This window comes from Megascapheus bottae, chromosome 21 (assembly GCF_031878675.1).
Source record: "Megascapheus bottae isolate mThoBot1 chromosome 21, mThoBot2.hap1, whole genome shotgun sequence".
NCBI classification, from domain to species: domain Eukaryota; kingdom Metazoa; phylum Chordata; class Mammalia; order Rodentia; family Geomyidae; genus Megascapheus; species Megascapheus bottae.
In genome coordinates this window covers 18,939,731-18,954,142 of record NC_143529.1, presented here as the reverse complement: position 1 = coordinate 18,954,142, position 14,412 = coordinate 18,939,731, and the positions used below count along the sequence as shown (strand labels likewise).

General features: G+C 33.9%; 1 protein-coding gene across 1 annotated transcript in view; it reads left to right on the top strand.

Moving 5' to 3' along the window:
• The window catches only part of Erbb4 (erb-b2 receptor tyrosine kinase 4), a 972,219-nt gene that overhangs the window by 740,547 nt on the left and 217,260 nt on the right, over nt 1-14,412 (top strand). Inside the window, exons 13-15 of the mRNA XM_090354754.1 lie at nt 3,782-3,914; nt 7,929-8,022; nt 13,718-13,872. Coding sequence (XP_090210880.1) covers nt 3,782-3,914; nt 7,929-8,022; nt 13,718-13,872 — 382 coding nt within the window. The remainder of the gene's footprint in view (nt 1-3,781; nt 3,915-7,928; nt 8,023-13,717; nt 13,873-14,412) is intronic.

Sequence of the window (14,412 nt, the reverse complement as noted above, 5' to 3'; positions counted from 1 at the left end):
ATATCTAACAGAAAGGACTAGCATTTTCACCATTCTACATGCTTTAAAGTTCTGACTGTGTAGCTGTAGTCCTTAAGACGGTATGATGTTAATAAATGCTCATACAGATAGATGAGTAACATTCAATAGAGAACCTGGAAAGAGCCTACAATTAATACATGTGTACACTGTTATGCCCACTGTGAATCCCATAATTGATCAATGTCCTCAATGTATATATAATTGTAGTGTAGAAACAATTCAGTGAAAAAAAGGTAGTTTTTGGAACAAACCTAGCTAGTGCGAGTGAATATTCATTGACTAATAAAAGAAAAATCTTACTAAGTGTTTTACCTTGTGTCAACCTTAACTGAACATAAGCTGTGGACTTAATTCTACAATGCAAAACTATGTAATGCTAGGTTTTTAAGAAAATTCAATATAAAAATAGGAAAGGATCTGATTCATAGCTCAGTGATAGAACACTTGTATAATATGGCAAGATCCTTAGTTCAAACTGCAATGCAAGAGAGAAACAAGGAAAAGAAAGACAAGGTGGGAAGAAAGAAGGAAAGGGTGGGGGAAAGAGTGAAATTACTTGAGATATAGGACTATATAAGGGACACTTTGAATTGGAATCAAAACAACAAGCTGCAAAAGAAAGAAAAACAATACAGTTGATATCATCAAAGCTAAAATATCTCTGGGCCTAGGATTATGTCCTAGAAGAACATTTTTTTTCACATGGGAGCAACTCTGGAGTTGGTCCACAGCCACAAATCTAAAACAGGAGGAAACAAAGTGGAAGATCTGGGAATAGTGGCACATTGGTACAGTACCAACATTTGGGAGGCTGATAAAGAGAATTAAGAATTTGAGGCATGATGGCACCATGCCTGTAATCCTAGCTACTCAAGAGGCTGAAATCTGAGGATCCAGGTTCAAAGCCAGCCTGGACCTGAGACTCCTATCTCCAATTAACCACTAGAAAATGGGAAGTGGGACTTTGCTTAAGGGTAGGGCAATAGTAGCCTTGAGCTAAAGAGCTTAGGAACAGCACCCAGGCCAAGTTCAAGCCCCAAGACCCACCAAAAATAATAATAATTTTGAGGCAAGCCTAAGCTGTATCATGATACTTGGCCTGAAAATAAAAACATTTGTTCTGCAAAACTTTCTATTAAAAGAATGAATATTTAAACTGTCAATTCAGGAAAAGAAATTTTCCTTATTAGATAAATATATGAAAAACAAATAGAAAGAAAGACAGAGAGATAAATCCTAGATATGAATGCATAGGAAGAAAAACCATATGATGAACTCATAAGAGCTATTAGCAAAAATATCTGAAGTGTGCAAAGACATGAAGAACAACCATTCTCTGAAGTATCTGTATAAATGGAAAATAAATGCATTAATAGTAGTTCAACATTAGTGACAATTTTATTGAATTTCATATTAAACCTCATGAGATATCATTATTCCTATTAGGTTGTCTACAGAGTAAAAAAAATCACATGTTGGAAAAAATACAGAGAAATTGATGCATTCATTACCAATGGGAATATAAAGTAGTGCAGTTGCTATTGGAAAGTTTAGTATTTTAGAAAAAAATGTGATTTAGAATATGAGACCACCACCCAGAGAAACAAAGGAAAAATATAATAACAAACACATAAACACAAATATTTCTATCACTAATAATACATCAAAAATACTTCTATAATGAGATGGGAAAAACAAGTAGATTAAGAAACTGTGATGATCCATAATACAAAAAACTACTGACAATGAAATTTAAAAAAAAAAAAACAAACAAACCTTTATTACCATGTACAATACGAGGGAGGATTCTCTGGAGATTTAGTCTGAGGGAAAAACTCAATGCTGATTTTCTTTCTAGACAGTTTTAAAATGACAACATTGTAGAAATGAAACAATCTCTTCAATACAAGAGAGGAGGAATGGGTAAAGTAGATATGAAGACAAGAGACAAGGCAGTGTGAAGAGAAATGTGGTAGGTAGAAACTCACTGGACACCATTTTCTCTGACTTGACTAGATCAGTACAAACATTATAGCGATGCTAGAAAAATGTGACTAGGTAAAACAAGATAAACATAACAGAGTTATCTCTGTGTTATTACTTACAATTGCATATTTATATTCAGTTACCTCAGAATACAATTTTACTTAAAATATGTATACTGTAAGCCATAAGGATAAATTTACAGATCACAAAATTGCATGTACAAAAGAGAAATCTATTAAATAAAATTCTTAACAGTTTAGCTAAAGAACGAAAGGTATACCTTAAGGGTAGTGTGTGATTGTAAAGTTATGTCTTAAGGGTAGTGTCTATAGTGTTGACAAGTGTGAGACCCTGATTTTAATCCCCAGAACTAGGGAGAAGTAAAAGGAAAAAGACATCCCATTTCATCCAAAGCATACCCGTAAAAGAAGAAAATGACTAAGAGAACAAACACAAGAATTGAAAAATAAAATAAAACTAAACCAGTGTCTCACATCTTTAATCCCAGCTGCACAGAAGGCTAAGATCTGAGGACCACAATTCAAAATCACCCCAGTTAGGAAAGTCAGTGAGACTCTCATTTAGAATTAACCACCAAAAAAGCTGAAAGTGGAGTTGTGGCTCAAGTGGTATGGGACTAACCTTGAAAAAGCTTAGGGACAGCACCCGGGATCTTATTTCAAACTCCAGGACTGGCACAAATTTCTTTTTGAAAAAATAGCAACATTGACATATTGAAATATTTTAACATTTAGTGAAGGACAGATATTAATGGATTTAGTTATTTTTATTTCATTTTCACCAATTCTAAGGTTTGAACTCCAGATTTTACAGGGTGTAACTTTGAAACTTCCTTATACCTGGGCTACTGGGAAAAAAAAGTAGAGTCTGGGTGATTTGTGTCGCTAGTTTAAATGGACTAAATATCAAATACAGGCAGATTACTTTTGATCTAGAGAGGAGTTGATTTTCACGAATATACCAAGTAGTGTCTCCTGTTCATAGTAAACTGACATGTTCAGGGTCATACTATCCCATGTCACACGTTTTTGTGACATTGCATTCTATATTAGGTTTGAGGAATCTTCCATCTTATGTTGAGTAAAATTATTAACTAATGGGAAGTTAAGGAAGATTCTGATGTTTTATCTGTTTGGGAATTCTTAATAGCTTACCACAAATTCATGGTTGTGTTTTAGATAACTCAGCTTTTCAGATCCAAGAATAGATTCTAAATTCTCTAGGAGATCTTATTCAGTATTCAGTGTCCTGTTGCTAAAGTTATAAATAATCACCTACTGAATAAATAGCATTCAATTTAAAAGAATACAGAGAAGTGAGCCTTAAGTGACACATTTGAAATATGATCTTAGCATTTCTGCCAGCAAAACAGAGAGACAAGGCAAAAATTCACAATGATTTAGTCTATAAAACCCTTTACAAAGAATGAACATCATTTGCTGAAAAAGTTTTTTTTTTTTTGCTACCTGTGTCTAATGTCCAGGTAAGTTTCAAACCAAGTAGAGTAGAGACCTGTCACTGAATTGGAAAACACTCAGTCTTCCCCAAAATGAAATGTCGTTAGCACAAACACAGCGAACAACATCCTCAACATGGAAAAAGTTGGAGGTAGGATGAGGCATGAGGATTATATTGATGACAAAGTCTCCTTTAAACAAACGCCTTTAAAACCGTTTAACTTCCTTTGAGAAGTTTGTAAGCTCTGGCACGTGTTGAGGTTTAATTTTCTCTGGTGTTGGGGTATGTCTTCCAGCTGCGGAGGGGATGGTGTGTAATCATCTCTGTTCAAATGATGGCTGCTGGGGACCCGGCCCAGACCAGTGCCTATCCTGTCGCCGCTTCAGCCGGGGGAAGTTCTGCATAGAGTCCTGTAACCTTTATGATGGGTAAGGTACCTTATCTTGCCACCTTCATCTCAGGAATTATGAACTACTGCTGAGAGCAGATATCCAAGTTTTAAGAAAATGGCAGAGTTTCAGAACTGATGCAGACAAAATTTAGCTAGCTAAATTTCATTACAAGAAAATAAAGAACATTTGAATTATTTTCATGGAAAAAGAATTGTGTTTGGAAGAAAAAGTCCAAATGTATATATTGGTAGTTAAGCACATTAAAAAAAAAGGGGTCTACTAAAACAGATAATCCACAGTATATTGGATTTTATATCTAGGAAAAAATCTTAAATCATGGTTTCTCTTATGAGATCTTATCATCTTCTATTCCATAGGTCTCAATAATCTGGTAAAGTTATATCAGATTTTCCTACTGCTTTTCACATATGTGTGTGTGTGGGGGGGTAATGTATAGAGGGGGCTGTTACAGTTACAGTTACATTTGTCAGGTAGTGTTAACCCCACACAGTTTGTAAGTCTAGTCCATGGAAGAACTGGTCCATGTTTTTATGTCTTTGACAACTGCTTAGCTCTATAGAGCTATTTTTTTTAGTATTTTGTTGAAGAGGTTTATGAAAGTTCTGCCACTCGGTGGATAGCTTGAAAATATTTTAAATCAAGTATTTTAAATTCTCTCTGGTCCCATAATAATTATATTGCCAGTAATAAAACCTAGTGTCTACCTCATTGCATGGCATTTCACGAGCTCATAAAATCACTTTATTGTAACCTGCCATTTTATACATCACACTTGTCCTTCATAAGTGTGATAATGCACTTTTTAGGGCTATCTTGAAGTCAGATTTTCTTATATTGCTCAACTGAAGGTATTTTCAACTGCTTTGTAGAGTTTCTTTTTGTGAATTTTGAATTATCCAATAACTAATACCATGAACCCCATAACGGTAGTTTTGTATTTTATATGAGAATGATGCAAATCTATTACAATGTTACTGAAATATCTCTCTTTAAGACATGTTCCAAATAAGTTCTGTTCATTAAATTTAGTAGGATCATATTAAAATTTGAAGCTTAAATGTAAGCATGATTTAAATAAGAAAAAGTACATTTTTTCCAGGAACATATTTGCTTATGATTTTTGTGCATGACAAATGTCTATGTATTTGATAGTACCTGGAACTTGTCTCCTTGAATTGTTCTGACTCTCGTTCCCATAACTATAAAGGGATATTTTTCTGTAAATAATTTACCTCAGATAAAAATATACTTGATGTTTGTAGTGGCTAAGGCTATTAATATGAATCAGACTAGGTTTTAGTTCTATTAGGTCAAATGTTTCATTAAAAGTTTATTAACAGGATTGGATCCTCATACTATAAATCCTCTAAACAATTAACTGACAGGTTGACAAAATGAGTACCAGAAAGCTGAGACTTGTCTTTGACTGGTGGCACTTAAGGGAACAGATAAATAGAGAAAGGAAAGATGGGTAAATACAATAATAAAATGATAGAGTAATACTGGCCAAGAAATTATTATATTCAGAAATTTACATGTTAAATAGAAGCATTTGTTCAATTTTAACTATATTTAACTAAAAATAAAGTTATATGTGAAACATATATATACATACAGATTTGTATATGCAATTCCAAGAGGGAAAAAGTGCCAGCAATCATTTAAAAAGGAGCAGTAATTATTTAGAATACTAAATGCTGAATTCAAACCCTAATCCCAATAGAAATTATATCATAGCCTATTTGGGGCACTAAAATTTAGATTAAAGTATATTTGGCCTAGGAAAGTTAATATTAATACTGAAATTTAAATTTTGGGAAACCTCACTGCTACAACATTCTTCTATTTGACTAGCATTCACTCTTGATTATAAGACTAGTCAATTAACAAGCCTGACAGCAGAGACAAGTGAAGCAAAGCTTAGCACTGAAAATTCATACTACAAGACTGTAATTTGCCAGTCAGATTCAAAGGAAGAACTCTGGCAGCATCACTATGAAATCACAAGGAACAGAGAAGCAAAGGAGCCATCATGGAGACAGTAGTCTTAAGACAATCAGTAACAGAACACGCAAGGAAGATCTTTGATGAAAGAAGAGGAAAGTCTTGAAAAGACATGAATTTTCCTAACATGCCTTTCATTCCTGTAATGCACAGGTAGAGAAATGGGGTTTGAAAACAGAATGAATAGAAAAAGTATGGGCTATATTTTAATAACAAACCAATGATGAACGTTGCTTAATACCTTAAGCCTTTTACCTCAAAGAAACTATTCTTCTCCAGGATTACATTGCTGAAGATCCCAGGCTGTGATTTTATGTAATTGCATTATATGAGCATTTTTTTTTCTTATTCCCTTAGAGTTTACCTGCTCCTCCTAAGATATTCTGATCTTTCTGTTCTGAAGAGTTTCACTGTTGTGAACTTTATACTGCTCACATCTATGAAGTGCACAAAAGAAAATTGTTGGTATAATCAACATTTTAAGCTAGAAAGTTCAGAAAGGTTCATTCTATGGCAAATTAACATCTCCTTTTATACATGCCAAGAGCATGCGATTAAATGTTTACATATATGTTAAAATGTATGCATATCTTGCATAACTAAGCCATCTATTTTGTAGTATTCATTTTGAAAACCAAACTTAATTATTTTGTCATGGTATAGGAATATTCTCAGTGCAAACCTCAATGAAATAGAGCTCACTCTTTGGATGCCTGTTGCTTTCAGATATTATGAGTTCTCTTCTGGAAAAAATAAATCATTTACTCTAGGAAAAATATATTTGAATTTATCACTTTGTCAAGCCATTATTGCTATGTTTGCATTGGTATTGGCTTGCAATAGTAGTGTAGAAGAGAATAAATTAGAATTCCTACTGAGTTAAATGTTTTAATTATTAAATAACATTCTAACTGATCATATATAGCACTCTATCCTCTTGAATATTACTGAAAATTAAATGGTTTAAAAATAGCATAGATTACTGATAATAATTGAAATAAAAATAATAGTCAACCTTGAATGGGATGTGAAATATTGATAAAAATATAACATGCAAAAATAGCTAGAAAAATACCACGAATCAAAAGAATGGGAAAGGGGAGAATACAATCAAAACATCAATACATAGTTTATAAAAGCTAAGACAAATGAGGGAAGAATGGGTTGGGATGGAAGGGAGTGAATGTTAACATGGTGACATTAATCAAAACAAATTTTATTCTCCTTTGTACAACTACTTAAAGATAATAAACCATCTTTGAAAAGAAAGGATGATTATTATCTCAATAGATATTAATTAGAAAGTTTTATATAACTAATAAACTAATTTTCACAGTATACCATATTGAACTACTTCAAAAAGAATTTAGATTAGAAAAAAACTGTCGTGATATTAGTTCAATAATCTAAGAAAATAAGATGTACCATGAAAAGATATTTCCTGTAATTCTCTAAGGGAGATATTTTAAAAGGAGATAAGATTTCAAAGCCTTCTCTTTTTTTTGAAGTTTCTCCAAAAATAAATTGAAGAGACTTGGGATTTGAAGGACAAGGTTGGGGAACATTTATGTAGCTTAGCAACAAGAAAAATACAATAGTTCTCGCAGAAATTAGAAATTAAAGTCGCAGCCAAGTGTAAATTCCTTTTCCTTTTTTTTTTTTTAAATAGAGGCAAGTAGATAAAGCCTTACTCAGAAAGGTAAAGATTATTCTGCTGTATCATCAGAAGAGGGACTCTTTGTTTGAGAGGGCTTGAATATCTCTCACAAGAGAGAGTTTTCCAGAATGAGACTATTGTTGAATCCAATGGGGGGCAAGAAGAGCCATCTGGCTGCCATTTGCCTTTCCCCCTAATGGAAAACTTACTCCTTAATGTACGTGGAAATGTTTCTGATGCTCTTGGCTGTACAGAGAAACAAACTCAAGAATTTACTCTGCCAATAGGACTTTGAGCAGATGTTACTTCATTTGTTAGGTTGACAGCTTGTTTGCTTCCATTTCCTCATTCAGCTGATATTTTCACAGTGAATTTCGGGAATTTGAGAATGGTTCCATCTGCGTAGAGTGTGACTCTCAGTGTGAAAAGATGGAAGATGGCCTCCTCACATGCCATGGACCGGTAAGCCTGAAACATCTGTGGATGGGTTGGCTGGTTTCCTATCATGTGTGAAAGTTTAGTATATCTTTGTCTCATTGTATATCCAGCCATTTAATTGCTTAGTTGTAGGGTATGGTAGAAAAACATTAAAATTCTATCCTTGAGAGACTTTTAGTTTCAGTTGTAGAGATAAAGTATTTGAAAATTCACTGTCATATTTTTAATTCACTAAATAATATAATGAAGAAAAAGTATCAGTATAAAATTTTCTTGGAAGATGACACATTATTTCAAGGAAACATGCACAAGCCATTTGCTTCAAGGACAGTTATTGGCATACTAAGTAGGGAAAAGTTGTCATAGAAAGATCTATGAGGAGGGCCGGGAGTTTGGCCTAGTGGTTAAAGTGCTTGTCTAGCATGCACGAAAACCTGGGTTCGATTCCTTGGTACCATATACATACAAAAAAGCCGGAAGTGGTGCTGAGGCTCAAGTGGTAGAGCTCTAGCCTTGAGAAAGTCCAAGGACAGTGCTCAGGCCCTGAGCTCAAGCCCAGGACTGGCAAAAAAAAAAAAAAAAAAAAAAAAGAAAGAAAGAAAGATCTATGAGGAATAAACTAATTCTAGTTTTGGATGGATACAGGAGGAAATAGAAAGGTAATAAAAAGGAATGCTTGAGTTGTGCCAGTCCACAAAGCACACAGTTCGATTCTTTGCATTGGAAAGGCTATAAACTCACTCCCCAAATTCTTTAGAGTGAGATGCTTTGTATAAAATGAAATATGGCAGATTCAGGGAAGACTTCAACTGATGTAATTCCTTAGAAAGGCTAACTCACAGTGCAACAAAATGAACTCCAGGAATCGGGCATCCAAAATGAGGAGCTGTGATTAAATGAAGGGGTATTAGATGGATGAATAGGGGGAAATGCAATCATAAAATTCAATGAATATCTCACAAAATTAATGAAATTGAAGAAACAGATGTGGTTGGGAGGGATGAGGTAGAATGACATTGATCAAGATTAATGGTACTCACATACTTCTTTATTGAATGGCAACTCCTTTGTACAACTACTTAAATATAATAAAAATTTGTAGAAGTAAAATGCTTTGATATTGAAATAAGGTTTTATAGCTTTCTCTCCATCACATTACAGAATCCAGAAGCATTACCTATGTTAAAACCTCATAGATACGTTTCATATATCTACTTTTCTAAATAAAGTAACATAGTCATTACAAATAAAGGAAAAAAGGTAGAGGAAATGTGTGTTAGTATGGCAGTTCATGGATATGAATAAGGAAAATTGTAACTTTCTTAACTATATTTATCACTTACTTCCTGAAGTATTGTGCAGGATAGGAAGAGAAACACTCATGAACAAAAACCTAAAGCAATGTGATAAGCACTGTGGCAGAGAAGAGCTAATGTATGAGAATCCAAGGAAGGAGTCTATGAAGGGAAGAGTTGATGCTTATACTTTCTGAAGCTACGTTTAGGGAGAAAGGTTATTTTTTTCAGACATTGCCTTGGTTCCCATTTTTAGGAACTTTTTAGTAAAAAAAAACATTAACAGTATGAGTTCATCATTACAAGGTACTGTGCTCATCCTTCTTCAGGTACATTTCCAGTGTAAAATTATAGTACATAACTCAGTTTATAATATGATGACAAATGTTTCAGGATAGTCAAGGGCATAGTCAATATTGCTCCATAAAACATATCAATGAGCACTCCAAACTTCCAATAGGCCTCTTGAGCCATTCTAGAACTTTAGCTAAAGAAGGATATGGGAAATCTGGAATAGGACTACCACAGGAAGATTAAGCTTAGAAAATTAGACCTCTGCAGGAAAAAAAGTAGTATTATATTCTGGGGAATATATAACAATCTGTGTTAAATAGATTAACTTATTCCACTCGCATAGGGCAAAATCCAAGATAATATCTAAATAAAAGACTTTGCTTTCATGTCTGTGTACATGTATTCAACTTACTCCATTTAATTCATCGATCTATTGTTATAATTTTATCTATTCTATGTTACTTTCACTGTGCCAGTACAGTTCTATTGAAAGGGAAAGGAGAATGTAAAAAGAAAAATCAAATCAAGTTACAAGGGACTTACTATAAATATAAGCTAACAAGGTGGCAACCAAATAGAATGGACAGGGTGACAAAGCTGATGTGTAAAATATGTATTTTAGAAAGGATAAAGTAACTAGTAAAATCAGGTTATTAATGTTGTTCTGATATAATAAATATCCTCATGTTTTAGTGTCACTAATATAATAAGTAGTCAGATCTTCAAGATGCAACCCCTGAATCACTGTAGCAACAAGAGAAAACATTGGAGAGGTTAGCCTCATCTACTTCAAGTATTACCTTTGTTTACATGCCATTATCCAGAATAAGTCAAATAATACCTTTAATGGGAAGGGAATTGCAGTCTTCAGGCTAAGGGAATAGAAGTAGACACTGGTGATAGTAACTGTATCTCTTCTAGTAGTTGGCAAGAAAAAAAAATTGACCATCAATCAATGTTTCTGTTAGGATTTAGCCTGATAGTGGTCTTTCTACATGATCAAGCCTAGAATTAGATACCTTGAAATCAGGAATAAAGAATATTGTCTTTGCTTCCAGTTCCTGTCCTTATATTTATTGGTTCATTCATTGTATCCAGTTTCTTAAAAACTGTGGGAATATGATAATAGAAGAGAAGGTTTCAGCTACATGTAGATTCCTCTTTAACATGGAAACGAAAGGGGTAACTCTGCATGTTATTTCTTTTGAGATTTCTCAAGAAGCATTTTTTGCTCTCTCACCTAAGATATCTTATTTCCTATCATTATTAATCAAATATTAGAAATGTTAAAAATAAAAAATATGTGAAAATTCATTTAAATATTAAGGTTGAAATTAATTTATTTCATATTTTTTATATTTCCTGAGTCTTTCTCTATAATATTTTACACCAGGGTGGCAAAGAAAAATAATCTCATCATTCCATTAGGCAGTTGTGGAACTGCCTAATTTGCTCATAGTAAGTTTAATTCTGTGTTCTGACCGAAGCGTGTCTCTTGTCTTGTAAATGTCATGCCACTGAGCACACTTGCACAGTAAATGATTCTGTACAATAGATGGTATTATGTGCCTAAGGACCCATGAGCAGGTGTTAAAATTGGAAGCATGTGAACTATTCTTTTATGGGAAGAAGTAAGCATTTGCCATTGGCAATTCCGTCAGGTAGAATGAGGATTAGGTTCCTAGACTAATTTTGAATTTTTATTTCTTTATGCTGTGAGTCTCATTCAAAATAGTGAAAAAGGCAGCTGCTTAATTGCACAACTTCATCCGTCTCAAAATTCCCCAGACTCAGCTTGGCTGTCTGGCTTGCAATCCTAGCAATTTAGAAGGCTGAGATATGAGGATCATGATTTCAAGCCAACCTGAACAGCAAAGCCATGTAAGACTATCTCTAATCAACCACCAAAAAGCTGATCAAGTTGTAGAGTGCTAAACTAGAGCAAAAAATCTCAGGGAGAGTTTGGAGCCCCAAGTTCAAGCCACAAAACTCTCTCTCTCTCTCTCTCTCTCTCTCTCTCTCTCTCTCTCTCTCTCTCTCTCTCTCTCTCTCTCTCTCTCTCTCTCTCTCTCTCCCTCCCTCCCTCCCTCCCTCCCTCCCTCCCTCCCTCCCTCCCTCCCTCCCTCCCTCCCTCCCTCCCTCCCTCTCTCTCTCTCTCTCTCTCTCTCTCTCTCTCTCTCTCTCTCTCTCTCTCTCTCTCTCTCTCTCTCTCTCTCTCTCTCACACACACACACACACACACACAGAAACCCCTAAACCCAGCTTCATCCTGATTACATTTTTTTCTTAACATTACTATTAAATCTATATTTAAAATTGTTCAAAATAGTTTTTTAAAGAGTGCATTCTATTACTAATTTACAAGGTTTAGCTAATTTTCAGTTAGCATTGGAGTAACGATATAGTATGAATAACCCCAGTCCATATAGTTCCTACTTGGCAGATTGTGCTAGACAATGTTGGACTAACAATAGGATCCCAGATCACAGTCCAAATCACTAAAAATATGACAACATTCTCTCTCTGTATATACTTACTATATCATATTAATCTAGATTGTTTTTAGTACTTGCTCAAGCCTGTAGACATGGATAGATTTAGTGAATCTAGTTAGGAGAACTTACAGGAGAGACTACCCAAGCATCTCATGGCTATCCAGTGCCCCCCCAAAAGAAAAATATAACAAATTGAGGTGCATTGTACACAAAAACTCTTTTATTAAATGACAGAAATTCAATACATAACCTAGAGTTAAGATAAATATGGAATGAAGGGGTTATGAGGGGTTGGTAAAAATGTTGACAAAAGTGATACTGATCAAGATTCACTATTGTATGGGCTGGGAGTATAGCTTAATAGGAGAGTGCTTGACTAGCCTGTATGAGGCCCCGGGTTCAAATTCCTGGATATCACAGAAATGAAAAAAGTAAACTTAAAAAAAAAGAAAAGAAAAATACCTTAAAAAAGATTCAATATGCTCATAACCTGCTTTGATGAATGTTAATTCCTTTGTATAACTACTTTAAGATAATTAATGTATTCCAAAAAATCCAAGCAACTGGTGTTAAAAATAGCTGGTATAAAAAATAGCTGCAGAAAATAGCATTTTTAAAATAAAGTAGCCAAAATTTAAAAAAAAATATTTTATGTCTTTCATGCATACTCTCCACTGCATCAATACAAATTAGATTTTTATTTGTAAAATTCTTAGATGTTTAATGTTAGTAAGTTTTAGAATGCTAATTTTGTTTTGTCTTTAACATATAGTTTCTTCTTATTACTATAGTATCTTTTACATAAACATATTCACATAAAATTCATTAATTCATGTTTATATACAGTTTAGCCATGAATTGAATGCATACATATTGACATATATATATGTATAATTGGAGCATTCTTGATATTTGTTCAACAGAATTTTCATTTGTGTGACTCCCAACAGCGTTCTATAGATTTGAAAAGCCATATAAATAGATATAGTCTGAGTTTTACCTATAGTTTTACCTTAACTGACTTGAATGAAGAGTAAATTTGACATCTGAACTGGCTACTCCCTGCTAATACAATCATAGTAAAGATTCATTTTTCAAATAAAGTCATTCTATAACCAAAGCAACATTTACAATCTATTCTTAGAAGAAATTCAGTTTCTTAACTTTCTATTATTTTTTTTTCGTTAACAGTTTTGTAAAAATCATTTATGTATTTCTGGGGATGAAAAATGTCTGTGGGAAGTATTTATATTATAAAACATCATTTACAATTTATTTCCAAATTTTACTTCACCATAAATCATCAGGGATTAATGACAAAAGACATTAGTAAAATTGCTTTGAAAAAAAAGTCACTGAACAGTATTCCTGACCAGATTAAATCATAATGAAGACATGATATAGAAGTCAGGTGATCTAGGAACTCTTGGTTTCACAAAGCAAAATATTTTAGGAACATGTAAGATTCCACATTTCCCATACATACAGGGAGTGTATATGTGTTCCAGCGCTAAACATTTTCTTCCGAGAAAGTCTCCCATCGAAGTCTCAGTAACTAAAATTCCCAAGTAACTTCCAGAAGAAATAGCATGCACTTCCCTGCACCCACATTTATTTGTCTTTAATGCATTTCAGGGGCCAGATAACTGCACAAAGTGCTCACATTTTAAGGATGGGCCAAACTGTGTGGAAAAATGTCCAGATGGCCTGCAAGGGGCTAACAGTTTCATATTCAAGTATGCAGACCAGGACCGGGAGTGCCACCCTTGCCATCCAAACTGCACCCAAGGGTAAGCAATCACCCTTGCCAGCCAAGGGCTCCACCTTCATGTGTTGGTGTATGTAGGTCTTTCATTCCTGATACTAGTTTCTAGGTTTAGAATATCCCAATTAAGCTCTGTATTTCAGATATTGATTTCAAAAGAAACCCAAGGAGAATCAAAGCCGTATACTCTGAAATATATCTGCTTCATATTAACCTGTAATGATTGTACTGACACTTTTCTATCTAGGATTGGGTAGGTTTGGGATGCAGCATAGGAATTCTTTGTATTTTTGAAGATTTGAGTTATCAGAAAAGACAGCGCAATATTTGTACTGTTGAGATTGTGTGCTGATTAAATTGTTAACAGAGGTTTAATATTCTCACATTTATGTTAAAGGGAAGATATCTCTTTTTAGTAATCCCAAATGTCTCTTTGTTAATTCACTATATATTACAACTTCAACAAAATGTGAACAAAGACAGTGATAGGAGAAAAATAAGAGAAAACTTGTGTGTGTGTAACAATAAAATAATAAGTATATTTTGAAATAACATATTGTATTAT